This window comes from Podarcis liolepis (assembly GCF_965112155.1).
Source record: "Podarcis liolepis genome assembly, chromosome: 5".
NCBI lineage: Eukaryota > Metazoa > Chordata > Lepidosauria > Squamata > Lacertidae > Podarcis > Podarcis liolepis.
In genome coordinates, this window is record NC_139556.1 from 41,083,211 (window position 1) to 41,101,506 (window position 18,296).

At 40.3% G+C, this 18,296-nt stretch overlaps 1 protein-coding gene across 1 annotated transcript in view; it reads left to right on the plus strand.

Annotated features, from left to right (window-relative positions):
• The window catches only part of DNTT (DNA nucleotidylexotransferase), a gene marked incomplete at its 5' end in the record, with an annotated part of 92,703 nt that overhangs the window by 24,488 nt on the left and 49,919 nt on the right, over window positions 1-18,296 (plus strand). The window contains 4 exons of the mRNA XM_083505333.1: window positions 983-1,153; window positions 2,137-2,208; window positions 8,341-8,464; window positions 10,889-11,021. Of these exons, the coding sequence (XP_083361459.1) occupies window positions 983-1,153; window positions 2,137-2,208; window positions 8,341-8,464; window positions 10,889-11,021 (500 nt within the window). The remainder of the gene's footprint in view (window positions 1-982; window positions 1,154-2,136; window positions 2,209-8,340; window positions 8,465-10,888; window positions 11,022-18,296) is intronic.

Sequence of the window (18,296 nt, forward strand, 5' to 3'; positions counted from 1 at the left end):
ATGATAACAACCAATGTATTAGGCTCAGAACAACGTCATTCTGTGTATAGTTTCCTTGGGAGTAGTTTCCACTGAACACAACAGTGCTCACATAGGTTTGACTCATAAAACACATTGAGCTTTAATGAAAGGTCTTCAGCTAGCTGAAATGCAGCCTATAACTTCGTTAGAAAGGGCCCATCATCTTGCAAAGACGTGTTTCCATTTAAACTGCTAGCCTGAAGTTGGAACCCTATCAAAGAAAAGAAAAAAAATACCAAGGCTGTGCTTGTTTATATTCCTCATCCCCTTCATTGAGCACTTCCCTGGGCACCCCCAGACTATTACCATTTTGTGGGAGGTTTGTGCAGTTAGTGGATTAAAGCACTCTTTTGCCCTAGCAGAACAAGCCCACTTTAAAAAAAGAAATGGTCTTTGTGTGGTTAGGGAAATGATGTGGAAACGAATGCTCCTTGCCATATAACCTTCTTGTAAAACAAACCAGAATGCATTCTCAATAAAGACAGGAACTGTGAAAGCAGATCAGGACCAATGCTCAATATATAGGAGCCCCAGATCAATTTTTGCACCTACTGACTCTTCCCCCTCACCCACCATTTCCCCCCTCGATTGTTTTGAAGAAACAAAGATGTCACACCATGACATACTTGACAAAGAGGATTTGGGCAGATTGCTCAGTATTACAGAAGCTGCAGTATTTCACCTTTCCTGCCTCTGGTGTTTTGGTCAAATTAGTGGTGATATGTCACCTATTCCTCTTTAGGTCAAAAAGCCACAAAGCAGTTCATGGAAAGGCCCTTTTATTAAGTGTACCTAAGAGCAAAATGTCACAGACAGTTACTAGCTACGTTACATTCACTGCGGTCTAAGGAAGTCTGTGCATCAGCTTGCAAGTTTTAAACTTTCTGTGTATGGAATGTATGAGTGTCAGTTTTTTAACAACTCATTCTCTGCTTCTGTCCTCATTCCTTGTCCCACCAAGGATGCGTTTGAAGTACTGGCTGAAAACTATGAGTTCAGAGAAGATGAAGGGCATTACCTTGCATTTAGGAGAGCTGCTTCTGTGTTGAAATTTCTTCCTTTTGCTGTCGTTAGAGTAAGTGATGTTGAAGGGTTGCCTTGGATGGGAGAACAAGTCAAAGCGATCATAGAGGTAAGTTATAATGTCTTTAAAAAACACAGAGATACATACATTGTCTTTTAGTGTTTTGACAATAGCAGAATTGTTGAATGAAGGTAGAAAACAATTAAAGAACATATATTGTGGGATGAATAATAAACCCAATTAAATGAAGGCTACAAATGCTGGGCAACGCATTTAGCGTTAACTTGATTCTGACCAAGCTAAGCCCCATAGAGCAAAATATATATAGGATATATACCGTATTTTTTGCACCATAACACTCACTTTTTTCCTCCTAGAAAGTAAGGGGAAATGTCTGTGCGTGTTATGGAGCGAATGCCTGTGGGTGGCGGGGGGGATCTGCTGCAGTCGTGAGCAGAGGATCCATGGTTCCCCTTCCTTCCCTCCTCCGTGGTTACAAAGCATGGATCCACATGGATCCTCAGGATTTTTGCATTGGGCTACTCCAAACTCACTGTCAGATCACATGTCTGTGGCCACAGCATGAACCACAAAAATCATATATCCACTATTTCGTTTAGAATATTTTTTTCTTGTTTTCCTCCTCTAAAAACTATGTGCGTGTTATGGTCTGGTGCGTGTTATAGAGCGAAAAATACGGTATATGTCCTATCTGGAACCAAAGGGGGGGACATTGTTTGCCAGCCGTAGAATATATTGGCATTATTTTCAGCTCTCCTGACTCCACGGCTTAGACTGCAGCCTTCAGGGGTGCCAACTTGGGCCTGCGACTGTGCAGCATGCATGGCCCTGGCACTGAAATTTGTGGGTGCCTGGCCCCTTCATGGGGAATTTTGTGGGTGCTTGGGCACCCATGGCCCAGGAAGTTGGCATCTATGGCAGCCTTCATCTTAAAACAAAACTGCCAAGCTTTTAGAAGTTGAGGGTGGTAAGTTTGTAAACATGACCTCATCAGACTTTATTCTCCTATAAACAAACCCTATAAAAAAACCTTTCTACAATAAAGATCTGTATGCATCTCATATATACAGGATATAATAGAAGATGGGGAGAGTCCTCGAGTAAATGCTGTGTTAAACAGTGAAAACTATAGATCAATAAAAGTAAGTCTATTTTGCTCTTTTCTTTTTTTGCACATAGAATTGATCTTCTAGCTTGCCCCCCTAATGTGTTGCCTTCCTTTCCATTCAATGTGCACAATCGCTTGGTTTCAGACATGAAGGGAAATCTTATTATTTCAGTCAATGGATCAAATGAGAAAATGACTGCTTAAGTGTACATGTTCTCTCTGTTGAAACAAATGAAATAGCTTTTACAGGCAAAGGAGCATCACATGTCTATTAAAGTTCTCAATCCTGTAAGAATTACTAGATGGAAACTATAAGAAAACAAATATTAAATGTTAATTTAGATTTTGTAAAAAAATATATATTTCCAGTACAGTATTTCAATGCCAAAGTTATTCCGAGGTGACTGACATACAAAGTTAATATATAAAATATGTTACAATGAATGCTCAAAGTCTGGTGAATTTTGACATTTACACATGAATACTGGCATCAAAGAAGAATTTTATGATTGTCCAAATTATATATATGTCAACATTTTCTCTCCTTCTCACACACAGAGGTTAGTTGGATTTGGAGGAAATGGATATTAAGAAGAAACTGAGTATAATTTCAAGGGTTTTTTTTATATAAAAAAACTTCAGAACAATTACAACACATATATTTTCCACATGTAGAAAATGTAGATTGTGAACAGTTTGTGGGGTGGTAATACAGCTGTGAAAAAAAATGACACACACATAGCAGAATTTCATTCTGCAAATAGTTTACTACAACTAGAAACTGCAAGTAGCACTGCATAGCTTGACATCAGAAGAACAAAAGGAGCAAAAAGATAGAAAGGAAGATGCTTGGATCAGAGAAAAAAGAGAAACAAACAAGCACTAGCCAACTCACAAGACACGTTACAGCCCCACCTACTGTTGGGAAGGAACAAAATATGTTCATAGACAGTATACATTGATCAGTAGTTTTAGTTTTAGTTTTTGGTTTACCTTTTTTTTAAACTCTTCTTCCTTGGTTTACCTTTTCTGACCAGGAACTCACCTTTAACCCAAACATGCCTTTGGGGACCCATTTCTTAATTTTTTAATCATCTACCTATGTGATGGTAGTACTGCAACCGAGACTCACTTTAGATCAAGATATCACTTAATAATAGGTCCCAACCCATGGACTGAAGACCAATGATCTGAATCTCTTTGTATGTTGTAACTTCTTCTGCATCGCTTTTCAATGGTATGTGTACCATTCTTCTGTAAATTCCAGAGCACATCTGCAATCTTTTCTTCAAATGGACAATACTGAATGTCAACAATTTCTTCTTGATGCCTGCTAAACCTTTTTGGACTCTTGATTGTGCTTGAACACTGATATTGGTTCAGGTCTATCCCATCTTAAATTTAATCTAAATGGCTTCTTGATGTGCTTTTGCACCTGCCACATATTATTCTTCCATTGAGGGAGGTGTATCTGTTGCGTCCTTTCAACCGGTCCAGCTAATAGTTCCTTCCCCATGTTGATGGACTTGAGAGTGGTAGCACCCCAGCCTAGTCAGCCTCCACATGCCCAATTCTCTTTTAATCTAGAGTTGCAGGCAGTTGCAATTTAGTGTGGATTCCCCCCCCCCCCGGCTACCATATCCCTGTTTTCACTGCATTCCAGTCACTTTGTGCTATGACTTTTCCTGTACAAAATTACTGCAGCTCCAGCTCTATCCCTATAGATGTGCCAGCATCAGTAGTGGACAGTGAACAGTGGACTGGGCTGGGCAGGGTTGTGTTGCTAATCAATGCTGCATGTTGCTGCCTGTTACTGAAAGGATGACAGGAGAGGTTGTTGTGTGGAGCTTGAAGTGGTGCCTACTTCTGCCTGCTTCTATGGTGCTTTTCACTTTGTTTCAGCACCTCACTTGAGCATTCATCCTGATTTGTTCTGCACAAAGCTTGCATGGAGGTTCTGTGATGTCTGCTGTTCATTGAGCAATGGTTCTGATTTGTTTGTGTGGAAATTATATGACTTTCCATCAATCCATTGTTGTTGTCCCACACTTTCTAGCACATTTCCCCATCAGTTTCCTTGCGGGGAAAAAAAGCATTTTCGTTGCTTTCTTACTTGTACATTGTAGTGCAAGGTGCCACAGTACTTGAATCTACTTTAATTGTGCAAACCTAAATTTGCTGGTATATCATAGAATAGAATCATAGAATCATAGAGTTGGAAGAGACCACAAGGGCCATCGAGTCCAACCCCCTGCCAAGCAGGAAACAATGATTGAATTCCTCCCACAATATGATTGAATTCCTCCCACAAAATAGTTACAATCTGGAGTGGACCTTTGTATCTTTTTCAAGCTGAAATGTCCCAGTATCATTGCGATATTTTTGTTTCCAATTAAAGCTCCTGTCCTCCTTTCCTTCCATCTGGATGCTAGAGTGATTTGTGATGTTTCCCAGGTCTTTCATTTCAAAATGTTGATTTGATTTGCATATTATCCTATCGCTTGTCTCGCTTTTGTTAAAAGCAAATCATTATATCAACAATGAAAAAGCAGCCCACATATGCCCATTTATTCTCTTGTTTTCTGGAGTGCAAGTTTGGATTGGTTTTACCTTGTATGAATCATTCCTTGGTAAGTACTTCATTTATTTTCTTATTCCATGCTCCAGCAGCCAGTTTAATTCCATAGACACTCTTTTGAGGTTTACACATGAGGTTCTTGTCCTTTAATTCCTTTAAATGGGGTGGCTGGTCCATGCAAGTGTCTTCCTTTATGACACCAGGCAAGAAGGCAATATTTATGCCTAGGTCCTTGATTTGCATCCCCCTTCTGGCTGCCACACTTAGGAGTGCTTTTATAGTGATGTGCTTTACAACTTGGATGAATGTTTCATCATATTCTTTGGCCATAAATCTATAAACAGAACACCTCTTCTGCTTCATATTATTTTAAATGTCCATTTACATCCAATAGTTTTCCGTCCAGGTAGCAACAGGGTGAGCATCTATGTCTTATCATTGTGAAGGTTTTGGTTCTCTTCTGCTGTTGCCTCTTTCTGGTTCCTGGCCTCATTGTTGGGCAGATTTGAGATTACTTTGCAGGATGAAATTTCAACGTTTCCCATCTCTTGGCAAAATCTTTGGCTGTTCCAGTTGAACACCAGGCACCCATTGCCATGCTAGTTTTGCAGGGCCAGTCCAATACACTTTGCTGCCTGACAGGAAGGAAAAAGTATCATCCCTTGCAATTCCAAATCCACCAGATGGCCATGGCATGGTTCTCTAGTTTTTCGTACCCTGTTCCTCTTGATAGGCTTTCACTTCCTTTCCTTTGTATTCCTCCTATTGTCTGTGCAGAGTATTTGCAGCTTCCATTGAAACTTGTTTCTGGGTGCTGCCATAAGCTCTAATAATTTTTCAAGCATCTTGTTTTTCTGCTTCACGAGAGACGTGACAGTGTGCCTGGAATAGTCTTCCATGAAGGTCACCAGGTATTTGCTCCCACTTGGCATGTGAGTCCTCTTGGGTTCACAAATGTCACTGTAGATACTTTCCAAAGAATGAGTAATCTTGCTTTGGATGCTTTTGGGAAGTAGGGTGCTTTCATTTTATACAGCACATGCCCTACACTCCTGTGGCATGACAACATCCTTGTCTCATTTTCTGAATTTTGTTTTATGAACTCCTCTATGGCCCCTGGAATTCTCTGTCCTAGGCATCTGTGCCACAAGTGGGTGCTGAATGGTATTTCAGCCTGCTTGTTCTTGTAAATGAATTTGTACAGGGGTTTGTTCACAATTGACTTCAGATTTTTGTTCTTCTGGTAATGGCCTCTTACCTGGTCTGGAAGGTAGGTGGTGGTTGCAGCCCAGCACGGCAGCCCCTCATACACCTGATGGTCAAATTGACTTCACCATGGTGGCCTGCCATTGGAACACCTCCCCGGCTGGCTGCCATCCTGAAGTTTGAATTTGCCCAATCAGGGGCAAGCTGAGGGTGGGGGTGCAGCCTGGGTGGTGGACCTGAGTGGAGAAGTCTTCACTCTGGCCCGCTTCCGGGAGCTAAAAGCTGACTGGCCCCAAGGATGGCACAAGGGAAACTTACAAATTTGTGATAAGATGTACAAAATTCATATTCATCTGAACATCATGTTTTGGGGAGATGTGCAAGTTTCTCCATCCCATCTTACTGAAGGTGCAGAAAGCAGAAGCACAAGTCATCAGGATTAATTTTTACTTGTGAGTAAGTTTAGTTGGCTCCTTTGAGACTAATTTCAAAGGAAATTTCTTTGTCCTGAAGTGTAAGTGCAGGTAAAACTACTCACTAACAGAAAGACAGTTATCAGTGAATCTAACTTGACTCACAGTTTTAAAAGAGACAATATTCTTCAGAGGAAGAAAAGTTTTTAATTTTGTTTCCTTTTACTATCATTGATAGCCCATTTTTTATATAAAAAAGAAAACCATTCCAATCTTTACACAAGAACTAATACAACTTCTTTGAATCCTCTAGATCCCATTAAAACACTGCTAAGCAAACAAAGTACTAAAAATTAATAGATAAGAATCTAAATAATTTTTGAAAAATGAGATTACAAAATACAATTACTCTTCCTCATAAACAGAAAGCTGTCCACAAAGAGTAGGCAATTGCACTCTTTATATCTTAAATGTCGAGTAATATGTATTTTAAATTGTCCAGGATTTCCATCCCCTTCTTTTCTTTATCATAATTGCTTAAAAAAATAGTCTCATTAGAAAGACAAGATAAAATTAGCATGGTCCATGTTTCAAAGGCTGGACTCACTAGGAAGAGAATTATAATGGGACTTTACAGACAGGTCTCAAGACGAATGAATGACTGTGAAGCATTGAGGAAACACCACATTGATAAAATAGATATAAAAGTGCATTGTTCATGTAGGATTCATATCTGGAAATGTTTGCTGCACTTCACTTTTCCTATAAAAATATTACTATAGCAATTGTCAATTAGTCAAACGCATTATTTGGAATAATCCACCAGGACTTTTCTCCTGTAAAAGCTTCAGTGAATGGAAGGAATAAGACTCAGACAAGTGTATGGATGTGCTTTTGAATAAGTCCTGTTAATTTCTGGAAGACTTGTGCAGGAGAAGCTCCCAGTGGGTAGTGCCTATTTCTGGCTAGCTAGCTATATCATGTTTCTTGAATATCTGATAGAATCATAGAGTTTGTAAAACTTTTGAGGCTAACTAGTTCCACCCCTCCGTTCAGTGCAAGACTTGAAGTTCTCGTACATAAGTTTAGCGAGTTTTGTTTATTTAATTTATGAGTCATAATAATAATAATAATTTATACCCCGCCCATCTGGCTGGGTTTCCCCTGCCACTCTGGGTGGCTTCCAACAAAATATTAAAATACAACAATTCATCAAACATTAAAAACTTTTCTATGCAGGGCTGCCTTCAGATGTCTTCTAAAATTCAGATAGCTGTTTATTTCCTTGACATCTGATAGGAGGGCATTCCACAGGGCAGGTGCCACTACTGAGAAGGCCCTCTGCCTGGTTCCCTGTAGCTTCACTTCTCACAGTGAGGGAACCACCAGAAGGCCCTCAGTGCTGGACCTCAGTGTCCGGGCAGAACAATGGGGGTGGAGATGCTCCTTCAGGTATACTGGGCCGAAGCCGCTTGCATATCTTGATGATACTGTCTAAACACCAAACCCTTCCCAATGTTCTGTCTGAGCAAGCATTGTAGCTTGCCAGATAGGACAATACCCCTTTTCCTCTTCCCCCCATGTGCTGTTCTGGGGGCTTTTCCAACACCCTCGAGCCAATGTCAAAGGGGCACATGGGAGAGGAAAGGGGAAAAATTGCCTTGGCAGGGCTTCCATTGGCGAGGTGTATTATGAGAATCCTGTCCCAAGAGTGGCAGGAAGGTTTGACGCTGGAAAATCTGAAGATCTGCGTACAACAGCATTAAGAGACTTTGTCATCTTCATAATCCATGGAATCCTACCAGACATGAACTCTGTGGTCATCATTTGCAATGGAGTCGGGGCAATGGGGTTGAGACTCTTTCCTTTGTGCTAAAATGCCAAAGAGGGAAACATGGAAGCAAGGTTGTCCACAGCTATCCCAAAGCTCCACAGCTCATTAAACTGAGCATCATTCCATTCTATGTAGCTCTTCACTTCTGTTTTTGGAGTGGGACTGAAGACATCTGAGAAGTGGTACAGGATGGGTTTCCGGACACTGGAAGAAGTAAAATGCGACAAGAACATAAAACTGACAAGAATGCAAAGAGCAGGTAATGTCCTGTTACCATGGAATCTAGGTTAAGTTTTGAAAGCAGCATGAATCAGAATAGCTATTACTGATGAGTGTAAAAATATGATCTATTTCTTCCACATATGCCTTACATATTTATTGGCTATTCACAGAATATGTAATAAAGCTGAATATTTTTTTTACCAGAACATGCTTGTTTTGAAGATCTCTATTTCCCATGATAAATTACAAGGTCAATCATCCTAGGTAATATAAAGAAAACTCTCCTGATTGGTTTTAGGTTGGAAAATGAGATGTTTCATATTTTATCTCAATAAACATTATCTTGATAGGAAACATTCTCTTGTTAAAATGAAATAAATTAGTATTGCCAACAAATATTGTTCTAAGCCACAAAATAACTGCACAAGAATCACATAAATTGGATTTTATGCTATAAATAAGTCAAATTCTGTTTCTTTGGTAGCTCAGTGCTCAGAGAGAATGTGCCATTTATTTGTTTTATTTGTCTTGATGATAATATTCTCTTCTTCCTTCCATCTTACTTAAATGTTCACTTTTTTCTTCAGCAAAAACAAAACCCAAACCATCAATCCTTCAATGCCAACCATGAGCTAGAAAATAGAGTTCTAGATGAATTTATGCCAAAGGCCTAGCCTTTGGAATTTTACATTATCTGTCGGTTCAGCTTTCAGGAAGAATTTTAAATGAAACTTCATACTCAAAAACTGTTTGACCATCTCAGTGGGTTACCTCTCATTTTGCATAATATATCCAAAAATATATACTTTTTACATTATATGTACAACAATATAGATGGGTGAGCTCCCATTGCTCTGTCCCAGCTCCTGCCAACCTAGCAGTTTGAAAGCATGCCAGTCCAAGTAGATAAATAGGTACCACTGGAGCAGGAAGATAAACAGTGTTTCCATGCAGTCTGGTTTCTGTCACAGTGTTCCATTGCACCAGAAGCAGTTTAGTCATGCTGGCCGCATGACCCAGAAAGCTGTCTGTGGACAAATGCCGGCATGAAAGTGAGATGAGCACTACAACCCCATAGTCACCTTTGACTGGACTTAACCATCCAGGGGTCCTTTACCTTTTACCTTTACATAAACTCTGTAGTCCTGCTTTGTGTTTTCAGTGTTGCAAGACTCCTAGAGCATGAGCTGAACCACAGATCTTATGAGAGTGCCAAGTGCAAGTTCCTTAACCAGAGCTACCCATCCATTTCCTTTCAGATTCTTATTCCTACGCTGCCCCCATCTGACTGGCAGTACAATAGGTACTGATAGCCACATTTCCCCCTTAATTGGAAAAATCTCATTCTTCAAGACTTCGCTTTTCTGTTTTGAAAACAAGGATAGTCTTATTGCAGTCGACATCATTACCTATATTTTTGCATCCTCTTTTTGTGTGGATGCGAGGAAACCTCATGGAGCAGGTTGCATAACAACAGTATAACGTAGCCAATCAAAAATAATCAGACAGAACTCTGGAAAAGGACAAAACCTGAATAAAACCAGGCATCACTCTTCACAGTGCAGTCCTATGCATGCTTGCATACCAAAGCAAGCTTCATTGAATCCATTGTATCTGGAAACAAACTAACACACTGGCACCCAAAGAATAGCAACATCAGTGCTAAACAAGTCTTTCTTTGAGAAACTTTCCAAAGACAAAGATCACTAGAGAAAACTCTACCCACCCATTCAATATAGGAAGCAGGTACTTGTAGAAAGGCTGCACAGCAGATCTTAACATCACGGCAGGTTTGTGTATTTGGATCTGAGCCACCTGAATGAGCAAACCTTCTGGGATAGGCAGATTAAAATATTGTAAAATGATTGACCCTGTGGAGCTTATGTATCTTCCAATGGAGCTTTTATTTTGAAACAGAGGACACACAGAATTGTCACATAAGAAAATAAATAGTCTCCTTTAAAATAAAACAAAATCTTGGATATTTCCTTTTCCCTGCATTCTATTTAAATATATATATATATATTTTCCTGGTAAAAAGTCTGCATTTAGTTGAAAAATGCCACTCATTTAGCATAGGATCAAAATCTCACTGAGTCCTGTCGCTTAGGGGAATTTTCTTGCAATGATATCACTACTTTGCAGGAAATTTGACACACATATTTACATTCATGGAATATTAGCCAGCTTTTGGTTAGAAAACAACAATGGTGAGTGAACTGTTACTGAAAGTTATTCATTGGCCTTGGTACATTTCCATAATATATTATGATCATTATTCCAAGCCTATGAGGTAGCTAATTTTTAGCTTAGATGGCAAGCAAAGACTGACAGTGAGTTGAGCAACATCTAATTAGTCCCTGCTTCATCTGGGACTTGAACTTAGGCCTCCTAGATTTTCAAGCTTAATATGTTGTCCACTAGACTATGCTCATTATACCAAACTTAAATTGCTTTTCAGGATTCCTGCACTATGAAGACCTTGTTAGCTGTGTATCTAAGGCAGAGGCAGATGCAACAAGCCTAATTGTTAAGGAATCTGTGCAGAGATTTTCCCCCAGCGCTTTGGTAACTTTGACTGGTGGTTTCAGAAGGTATGTATAATGAACCATGGCCACCTTTGATTTGTGGGACATCATGTCCCAAAGGGTGACATGGGGGGTAAAGCTCTTTTGGGACCAATCTCTCCTACTGTCCATCCTCCTAGGCCTCAAGAAAGCTGCCCCACCAGTCATCCTTCCCCCGCTCCAAAAACCAGGTCATTAAAAGCTTCCATGGCCCAGGTATCTACTGCCCATAGGGTGTTGCATTTGTGTTTTGGGGACCCATCACCACCCCAATTCCAACTGCCTCCTAGAAAGAATTTTCATCCTCTGTTCACATGTAGCTACATCACTGGGGGGATGGGGAGGGGAAGACTCAGAGGAGGTTGAGGGATGGGGAGAAGGACTGTGCAAAAGTGCAGTTGAGTTTTTGCATGTGTTCACTTAGAAAGCTCACATAGATTCAACCAACCCTTTTGTGGCAAGCGGCGGGAAGCTGTCACGTCTATTTTGGCCCTCAATCTAAATACCTAGCAGTGTATAGAAGCAACACGTACACCTGCCTCAGAGGCAGGACAGATTGAGGGCAACACTCTCGAAGCAGCTCTGAAGGCTAGAGTGACCTCTCTGAGACAGATATGTCTATTGCTGCAATGTTATATTTTATTCAGACATGTGCCTGATTCCTAGGATTGCTTCTCTGTTATTTAAATGATTTCTCCCCTATATTGCTTTTTTGACAAGGGAATACAGACACTCCTTAGTAGCCTGATAATCCCAAAAGTATTAAACTTCAGGAAAATTGATCTGAAGCCCAAGACAGTTTGTTAATGGGTGGATCATTGTTTCCTAGTTGTATTAGAAAGAGGGGCGTGTTTTCTGTAAATCTGCTGTCTTATCAGCACAGTGAAGTCGTGATTGCTGTTTGGTTTTCTGTTTTGTACCTTTTGAAGTACATTTATATGAAAGTGAAGCATATATTACTCATCCAACTTTCTTCCCCAAGGTTCTTACACATGCCACATCAACAAAACATGACAGCAGAAGCTAAGATAGTTCTCTGCAATCTGTTCAGCCCATGTGTTGCATTTTTATATCTTGAGATTTAACTGTATATCTCTGCTTTGCAAAGAACTGAGTTTTAGCTAAGTGTTTTTCAGAGTTGGAAATTAATGTTTTGCCAGTTGTTCCATGGTGGTACTGACCTGTCATCTTGTTTGTGGTGAAGAAATCCAGCAATAATTTCAGCACTGATTTTAACATTCAACCACTTTCCATGCTATACTATTCCAATAGTGTCTTGTTAATTGTCCTTAAGTAGTGCTGAAGTATGGTTCCTTCTCTGGCCAACATTTCCTTCACATGAAAGGTCACTCCAGAGAGGCAGAGACTTCAGGTGATAAGATAAAACATGGCTAGTTCTTCAACCAGAGGTCACTGCCTTTTAAAAAAGGAGGGAAATGGGTTATTGGCAGTAATCTGACACACATTTTTTTTTACATCTTTTCACATGAGTCAGTTATCAGGTCACACTGCTCAGTTCAGAAGCAACAAAACTTTTCAGCAGAGGCAATTTCTAACCAAACCAATCATTTCTACTTTCTTAAATACCTACATACAAAACAAGCTGGTTTTTCACTGACCTGAAGTGAAATGCAGGTTATGTCAGCCACAGGTTAGCTCTTATTCATAACAAATAAAATATGGCAAGCAGATATGAAACACATGGACAGTAAATAACACCAAAATAGATTTACATTGAAATATAATGCCTTAATTGGTTTGTGCATTGCAGCCTGAGTCAAGTACAGAAAGCAAGCAGGTTCAAAGTAAATCTGAATCTAGAAAGCTATGTGAATAATGTACCACTTCACAATTCTCAAGTGAAGTATTAATCTTTCAGCTGAAGTCAATGGAAGGTACTCCCCAAAATGCATGCTTAGGATTTCAGACATGGGCCATAATTCTGAAATCACTTATCTGGAAGTAATCACTACTGAAGTCAGTGGACTTTACTTCTGAGTAAAGGTAAAGGTAAAGGTAAAGGGACCCCTGACCATTAGGTCCAGTCACGGACGACTCTGGGGTTATGACGCTCATCTCGCTTTATTGGCCGAGGGAGCTGGTGTACAGCTTCCGGGTCATGTGGCCAGCATGACTAAGCCGCTTCTAGCAAACCAGAGCAGTGCACGGAAATGCCGTTTACTTTTCCGCTGGAGTGGTACCTATTTATCTACTTGCACTTTGACATGCTTTCGAACTGCTAGGTGGGCAGGAGCCCGGACCGAGCAATGGGAGCTCACCCTGTTGCAGGGATCCGAACCGTGACCTTCCAATCGGCAAGCCCTGGGCCCTGTGGTTTAGACCACAGAGCCACCCATGTCCCTCTTACTTCTGAGTAGACATGGACAAATATGTCATTGTTGTTTCTTATTTTTCCAGTGCACATTTCCACACCAGCTTGTGATTTAAAAAAAAACACCGTCATGAATATTCATTAGTATTTCAGTGTGAATCTCTTCTAACTTACATATGTTTCATGGCATTTTGCCTAATAATACAGTTTTTTTCCAAAGCAGTTTCCCTTATTACAATGTACGGTATTTGTGTATATTGCTTTACTAACATATGCATTTTTGTGCAATCTTTGCCCCGGTATATACACTTTTGTACACATTATTTGACTGGAGAACTGCATTGCAAAATCAACAGGAGCACAAATTTTGAAGGCTGACTGTGCTTTGCTTTGCTTATTGTTTCAAAAAGTACGAATTAGGCTGGTTTGCCTTTCAATGCAAACTGAATCTAATCTCCCCCTGCCCTACTTATGAGTAAATGTGGTTGGGATTAGGTTACATGAAAGTTGTACTTTTACTTGTGCATGTGTAGTGGAAGTAAAAACCCAGCTGAATTTCAAATGGTCTTTTCCCCCTCTTGTGATTTGCAACTTTTAGCTTGTGTCTGTCTGGTGTACCAGGCTGGGAGATGATAAAAATGCCTTTCAGCAATCACACTTGTATCTGGGTGATTTTTGAAAAACAAATGGCAAAGCAGAAAGTCTTGTGTAAATTTAGAACAGCTGTGATAAAAGACTAAATATATCTCCTGCTTTTCCACCCACACCGTCAATGGGAATGCATTTTATTGTTTATTTATTAAGGCTTTTGAACAAAGCAGATCAGTAGACGCATTTTGGCAAAGGTGTTAAGAATCAGCACATGATGTTATGAGTTATCAATGTGGACTGCCACATATTATGCAGTGCTGCTGTACAATAATAGGTAGGTACCACCTTATACCAAACAAGAAGTGTAAGACTTTAAACCTGTCACTAAGGAAGTTTTGTTTATTTCTCACTCTTAAAACAATATTAAGGCATCCCTTCTCTTTCAAGGCTAATTTGGAACAAAGGCAAAGCCTAGGACTTTCTCAACTTGGTGCTCTCCTGGTGTTTTGAACTCCCAATTCCCATCATTCCTGGCTATTGGCAATATGGGCTGATGGGAATTGTAGTCCAAACTATCTGAAGGACTCTGGGTTGGGAAAGGCTGCTTTAGAGATTAAAGGAGTACAGCCTGCCATATATCACCCAGCCAGAATAGTATAGATCTAAAATAAATCGTTGGCTGAAAACCATCTCAGTCAGGGAGGTAAGTCTGCATGGTACTTGGATGTTAACACAGTAAACGATGTTGCCACTTTGTACCTAGCTGTGATTTCTCTACGCCTTTTCCTTTGTCTGAAACATTAGCTGTAATAAAGGAAAAGAGAATTTGCACTGAGATGCTCAAGTGCAAATGACAGTAATTTTTGTAGATTTCTTCACTGTGCAGTTCTGGGGATGACAACTGTGTTATCAAGCTGTTATTTCCCATTTTTTTTGGGGTGGGAACAAATCTACTTTAAGGGAGCATTGTGGTAATTTTGCTGCATGGATGCTTGAGACAATCAATTGGTTTGTACATTCTCTAACTTAAACAAATCCTAGTGGGATTTGGCTAGTCTGTCAAGGACAGAGGCTAAGAAGAGCCTTTGGACATGTTCCATGTCCCTCAGTTCTGCCTCTGGTAAACTACTTCACTGCACATCAGGGTTTCCCCCCAGGGACCCCACCAATCCATTCCGTCGTGTAACCCACTGAAAATACATTCAGTCTCAGTCTAGAGAGTTCTTTGCGGATGCGTTTAATAGAAGTTGCTGATCTGGTGCATCTTCAGAAATTTACTGCGAGAGAATTTGAGTGACATGTTATGCAGTGAGCTATATGAGCAGCATCAGACTAACTCTGAATGATGAGACAAGCTCAAAAGAGACATGTGCACAAGACAAGGGCATGTGCTAATTTGGTGCTTCCAGATCACCTAAATCACATGCGCTCTGTGTTCTTGAGCCGCTGCCTGTTTGAGAATTGACATCATTGACCTAGTGCAAGCACAACGATGCATGTTACCTATCCTGCCTTTGTGGCGTTGCCTGCATAGAGGTGCTGAAAGTCATCTCCAATTCTAGGAACAGAAGGTGGCCCCAGGAAGATGTGTCCCAAGATAACCAAAATGCAGTATGTGTGTGTGTTTATTTAAGGAAAAAGAAAACCCTATCCTAGCACCATTGTCCATGCCAGATGTTGGGAGACCCTTAAGCAAGATCTCCTCAGTGAGGTTCCCTCGATGAGTGGATGCATCTATTTCCTACGGTCACTACCTGCCCTCTCTCTCCTGGCCCAGAAGGAGAAATACTTCTCCTTCTTGCTCCTATTACTGCTCAAATACTTAGAGACAACAGGTGAACAGGCAGCAACAGATGGAGTGTCGGCCTCAGGTACTGCTCAGCAATGCTGAACCCTAATGTAGGTCCACACAGCTGCTCATCACTCAGGAACTGCCTTGTTAATTACTGCTAAAAGAATGATAACTTCTGGAAGAAATATGTGTGATGTAATGTATACATTTAATCCTGGAAGCATGTAGTGCAGTTTTCACTCGGCTACTTCCACTTTGCATTTGACACATTACACAATAAACCATTTAAATGGTTGTTGTGATTTGTTTATTGTGGGTTCAGTCTAGAACAGCTGTGTGATACGTGTGATCCTCCAGGGAGAGACTCTGTGTACTGACCAGCACTTTCATTGAAAACATCCAAGGGCTTATCTGCTCTTCCTCTTGTCCCACTGCTTTCCCCTGTAGAAAGCAGCTCTTTAGTGCTCATTTGGAGCCAACAGCAACCAGATTTTCAGCAAATTACCAGGCTAAAGAGGCTGTTTTCCCTGAGACAGGAGCAGGACAAAGGGAAAACTACTTGGACCTCTGCTTTCTAGGCACAGGACAAGCAGAAATTTGGACGAACCCTAAGTAAACTTCCTAGAACTGAGCTTTTGGGGAGGGGGCTGATCCTGGCATCTCTCTTGTCAGAGAGGTGCATTGCACCCTGCCCTACAGCTCCTGCTCAGCAACGCTTATTTCCCTTCTGTCTTGTCCTTCAGTGGTAGAGAGAAGAAAGTTTAGCTGTGATTCTGCTGGGAACCAGGCAGGATCAGAGTTAAGCACCATCTTCTAAGGGAAGAGAGAAGAAAGCTGAGCTCCTTTCATTCTGAAAACCCTCTAAATCTGGGATGAGTAATGAACTTCAGCTTCTATTATCCATGGCCATTGGCCAAGCTGGCTAGGGAGCAACATCTGGAGGACTCCAGTTTCTCCATCCTTGTTCTTGGATCAGATCTTTGCTTCCATTTCCCTCAGGAGAGCGATGAAGAACAGGGAACTGAGGTCAACCATGCTTTTGCAACCTCTAGTATTTTATGTTAGGTATTTAAGTGCATTCAAAATTTATCAGAATCTTATAAAGCACTTTGTTTATTTTTGACCAGAACCCAAAGTGGTTTTCATAAGAGTGCACATCAATAATAACAAAATCAATAAAATACCATGAAAATATAATATTAATAAATGACACTAAAGGGTGACACTTTCATCTTCATGCAGTTAGTACAGGATTCAGTAACTGGCATACTGGAAGCTTATTCCATTTCATACTGGAGAGGTTGCAGTCTCCCTTGCATGCTAACATAATTGACTGGCATTCTTTAATGCTCTTTGTCACAAGCAAGCTGATAGATGTTTATTACTGCACAGACATCTTCAAAAACTCTACAAGGAACTGGCTGCCGATTAATGTGACCCTTACAAGTGAGACACACACTTGTTGGCAATTATCTTCAATGCATAACTGCCCATCTCTGTGGTCTCCTGTGGCGTCTCAAAGAGTGTTGGTGATGATATGCAAACAAGGATGGCAAAGCAATAACAGGAAATGGAGTGGAGTGAATGAAATGGGTCTAAAAAAAGAAAAGAGAGCTCTCCTTGTGAGTAGTTCATGTGAATGCATTCATCTGCATACTGCATAAGAGCAAGCTGTCAAATACCCACAGGAGCCAATGAAGTTATCACCTTTGATTCTTTCTATAATTTTTCTTTTAAGGTCACGCATCATCATTTTTCCTACACGAGGGCCATCCACTTGACAACTCCGGGCTTCTAAATTATACGGACATATTTTTAGAAAGCCTGCCATTGCATAAAACCAAAATGTTAATGGCATTGCTAAGTCAAATTAAATTTTAATGGCCCCGGTTTAATTTTTCTTTTAGCCCGTTCACATCCTTTAAATAGCATTTAATGTGATTCAGTCGACTTTAATACCGGCAGCTGACCTGAATAGCCTTTTCAATTAGCCTTTTTAGGTGAAGCAAATCTGATACGTTTTAAATAAATAAAGATAGTTTTTATTATTGGTTAAATGCCAATATTCATGGCTCAGTTAATCCATTTATTAAGAAGCAATGTCAAAAGAATAGCACTTCTTGTGGAGATCCCTGTTTTAGTGAATGAACTCCTGGTAGGGGGGGTAGGGATCTCTGTGTGTCTGTTGAGTATGCAAAGGAAACAGCCTGTTAAATATTATTAAAAGAAAATGATTTGCTCAGTTAAAATCACTTGATGAACGTGAATGGGAAACAACAAGTTAACAACGCAAAGAACCATGATTAGCTTTTCTTTCTTTTTATACCTTGCGTATAGTGCAATCTCAAAACAAAGTTAGAACTTCCTCTGTGGTCTCTATAGCCATCTATTCTGTGTTCATGTAATACGATTTAATAGAATATCTTCACAGTCAATCCAAGCGCTTTAAAGACACATAGGCTTATAAATAATGGCATTATGATGATACTTTGCGAGAGCAACTGCAACCCTTTGGTGTGTTCAGCACCATCTTTGATTTGCTCACAATAACGTTGCTTCAGCTTTATTTTAATTTCTCTGTGACAGG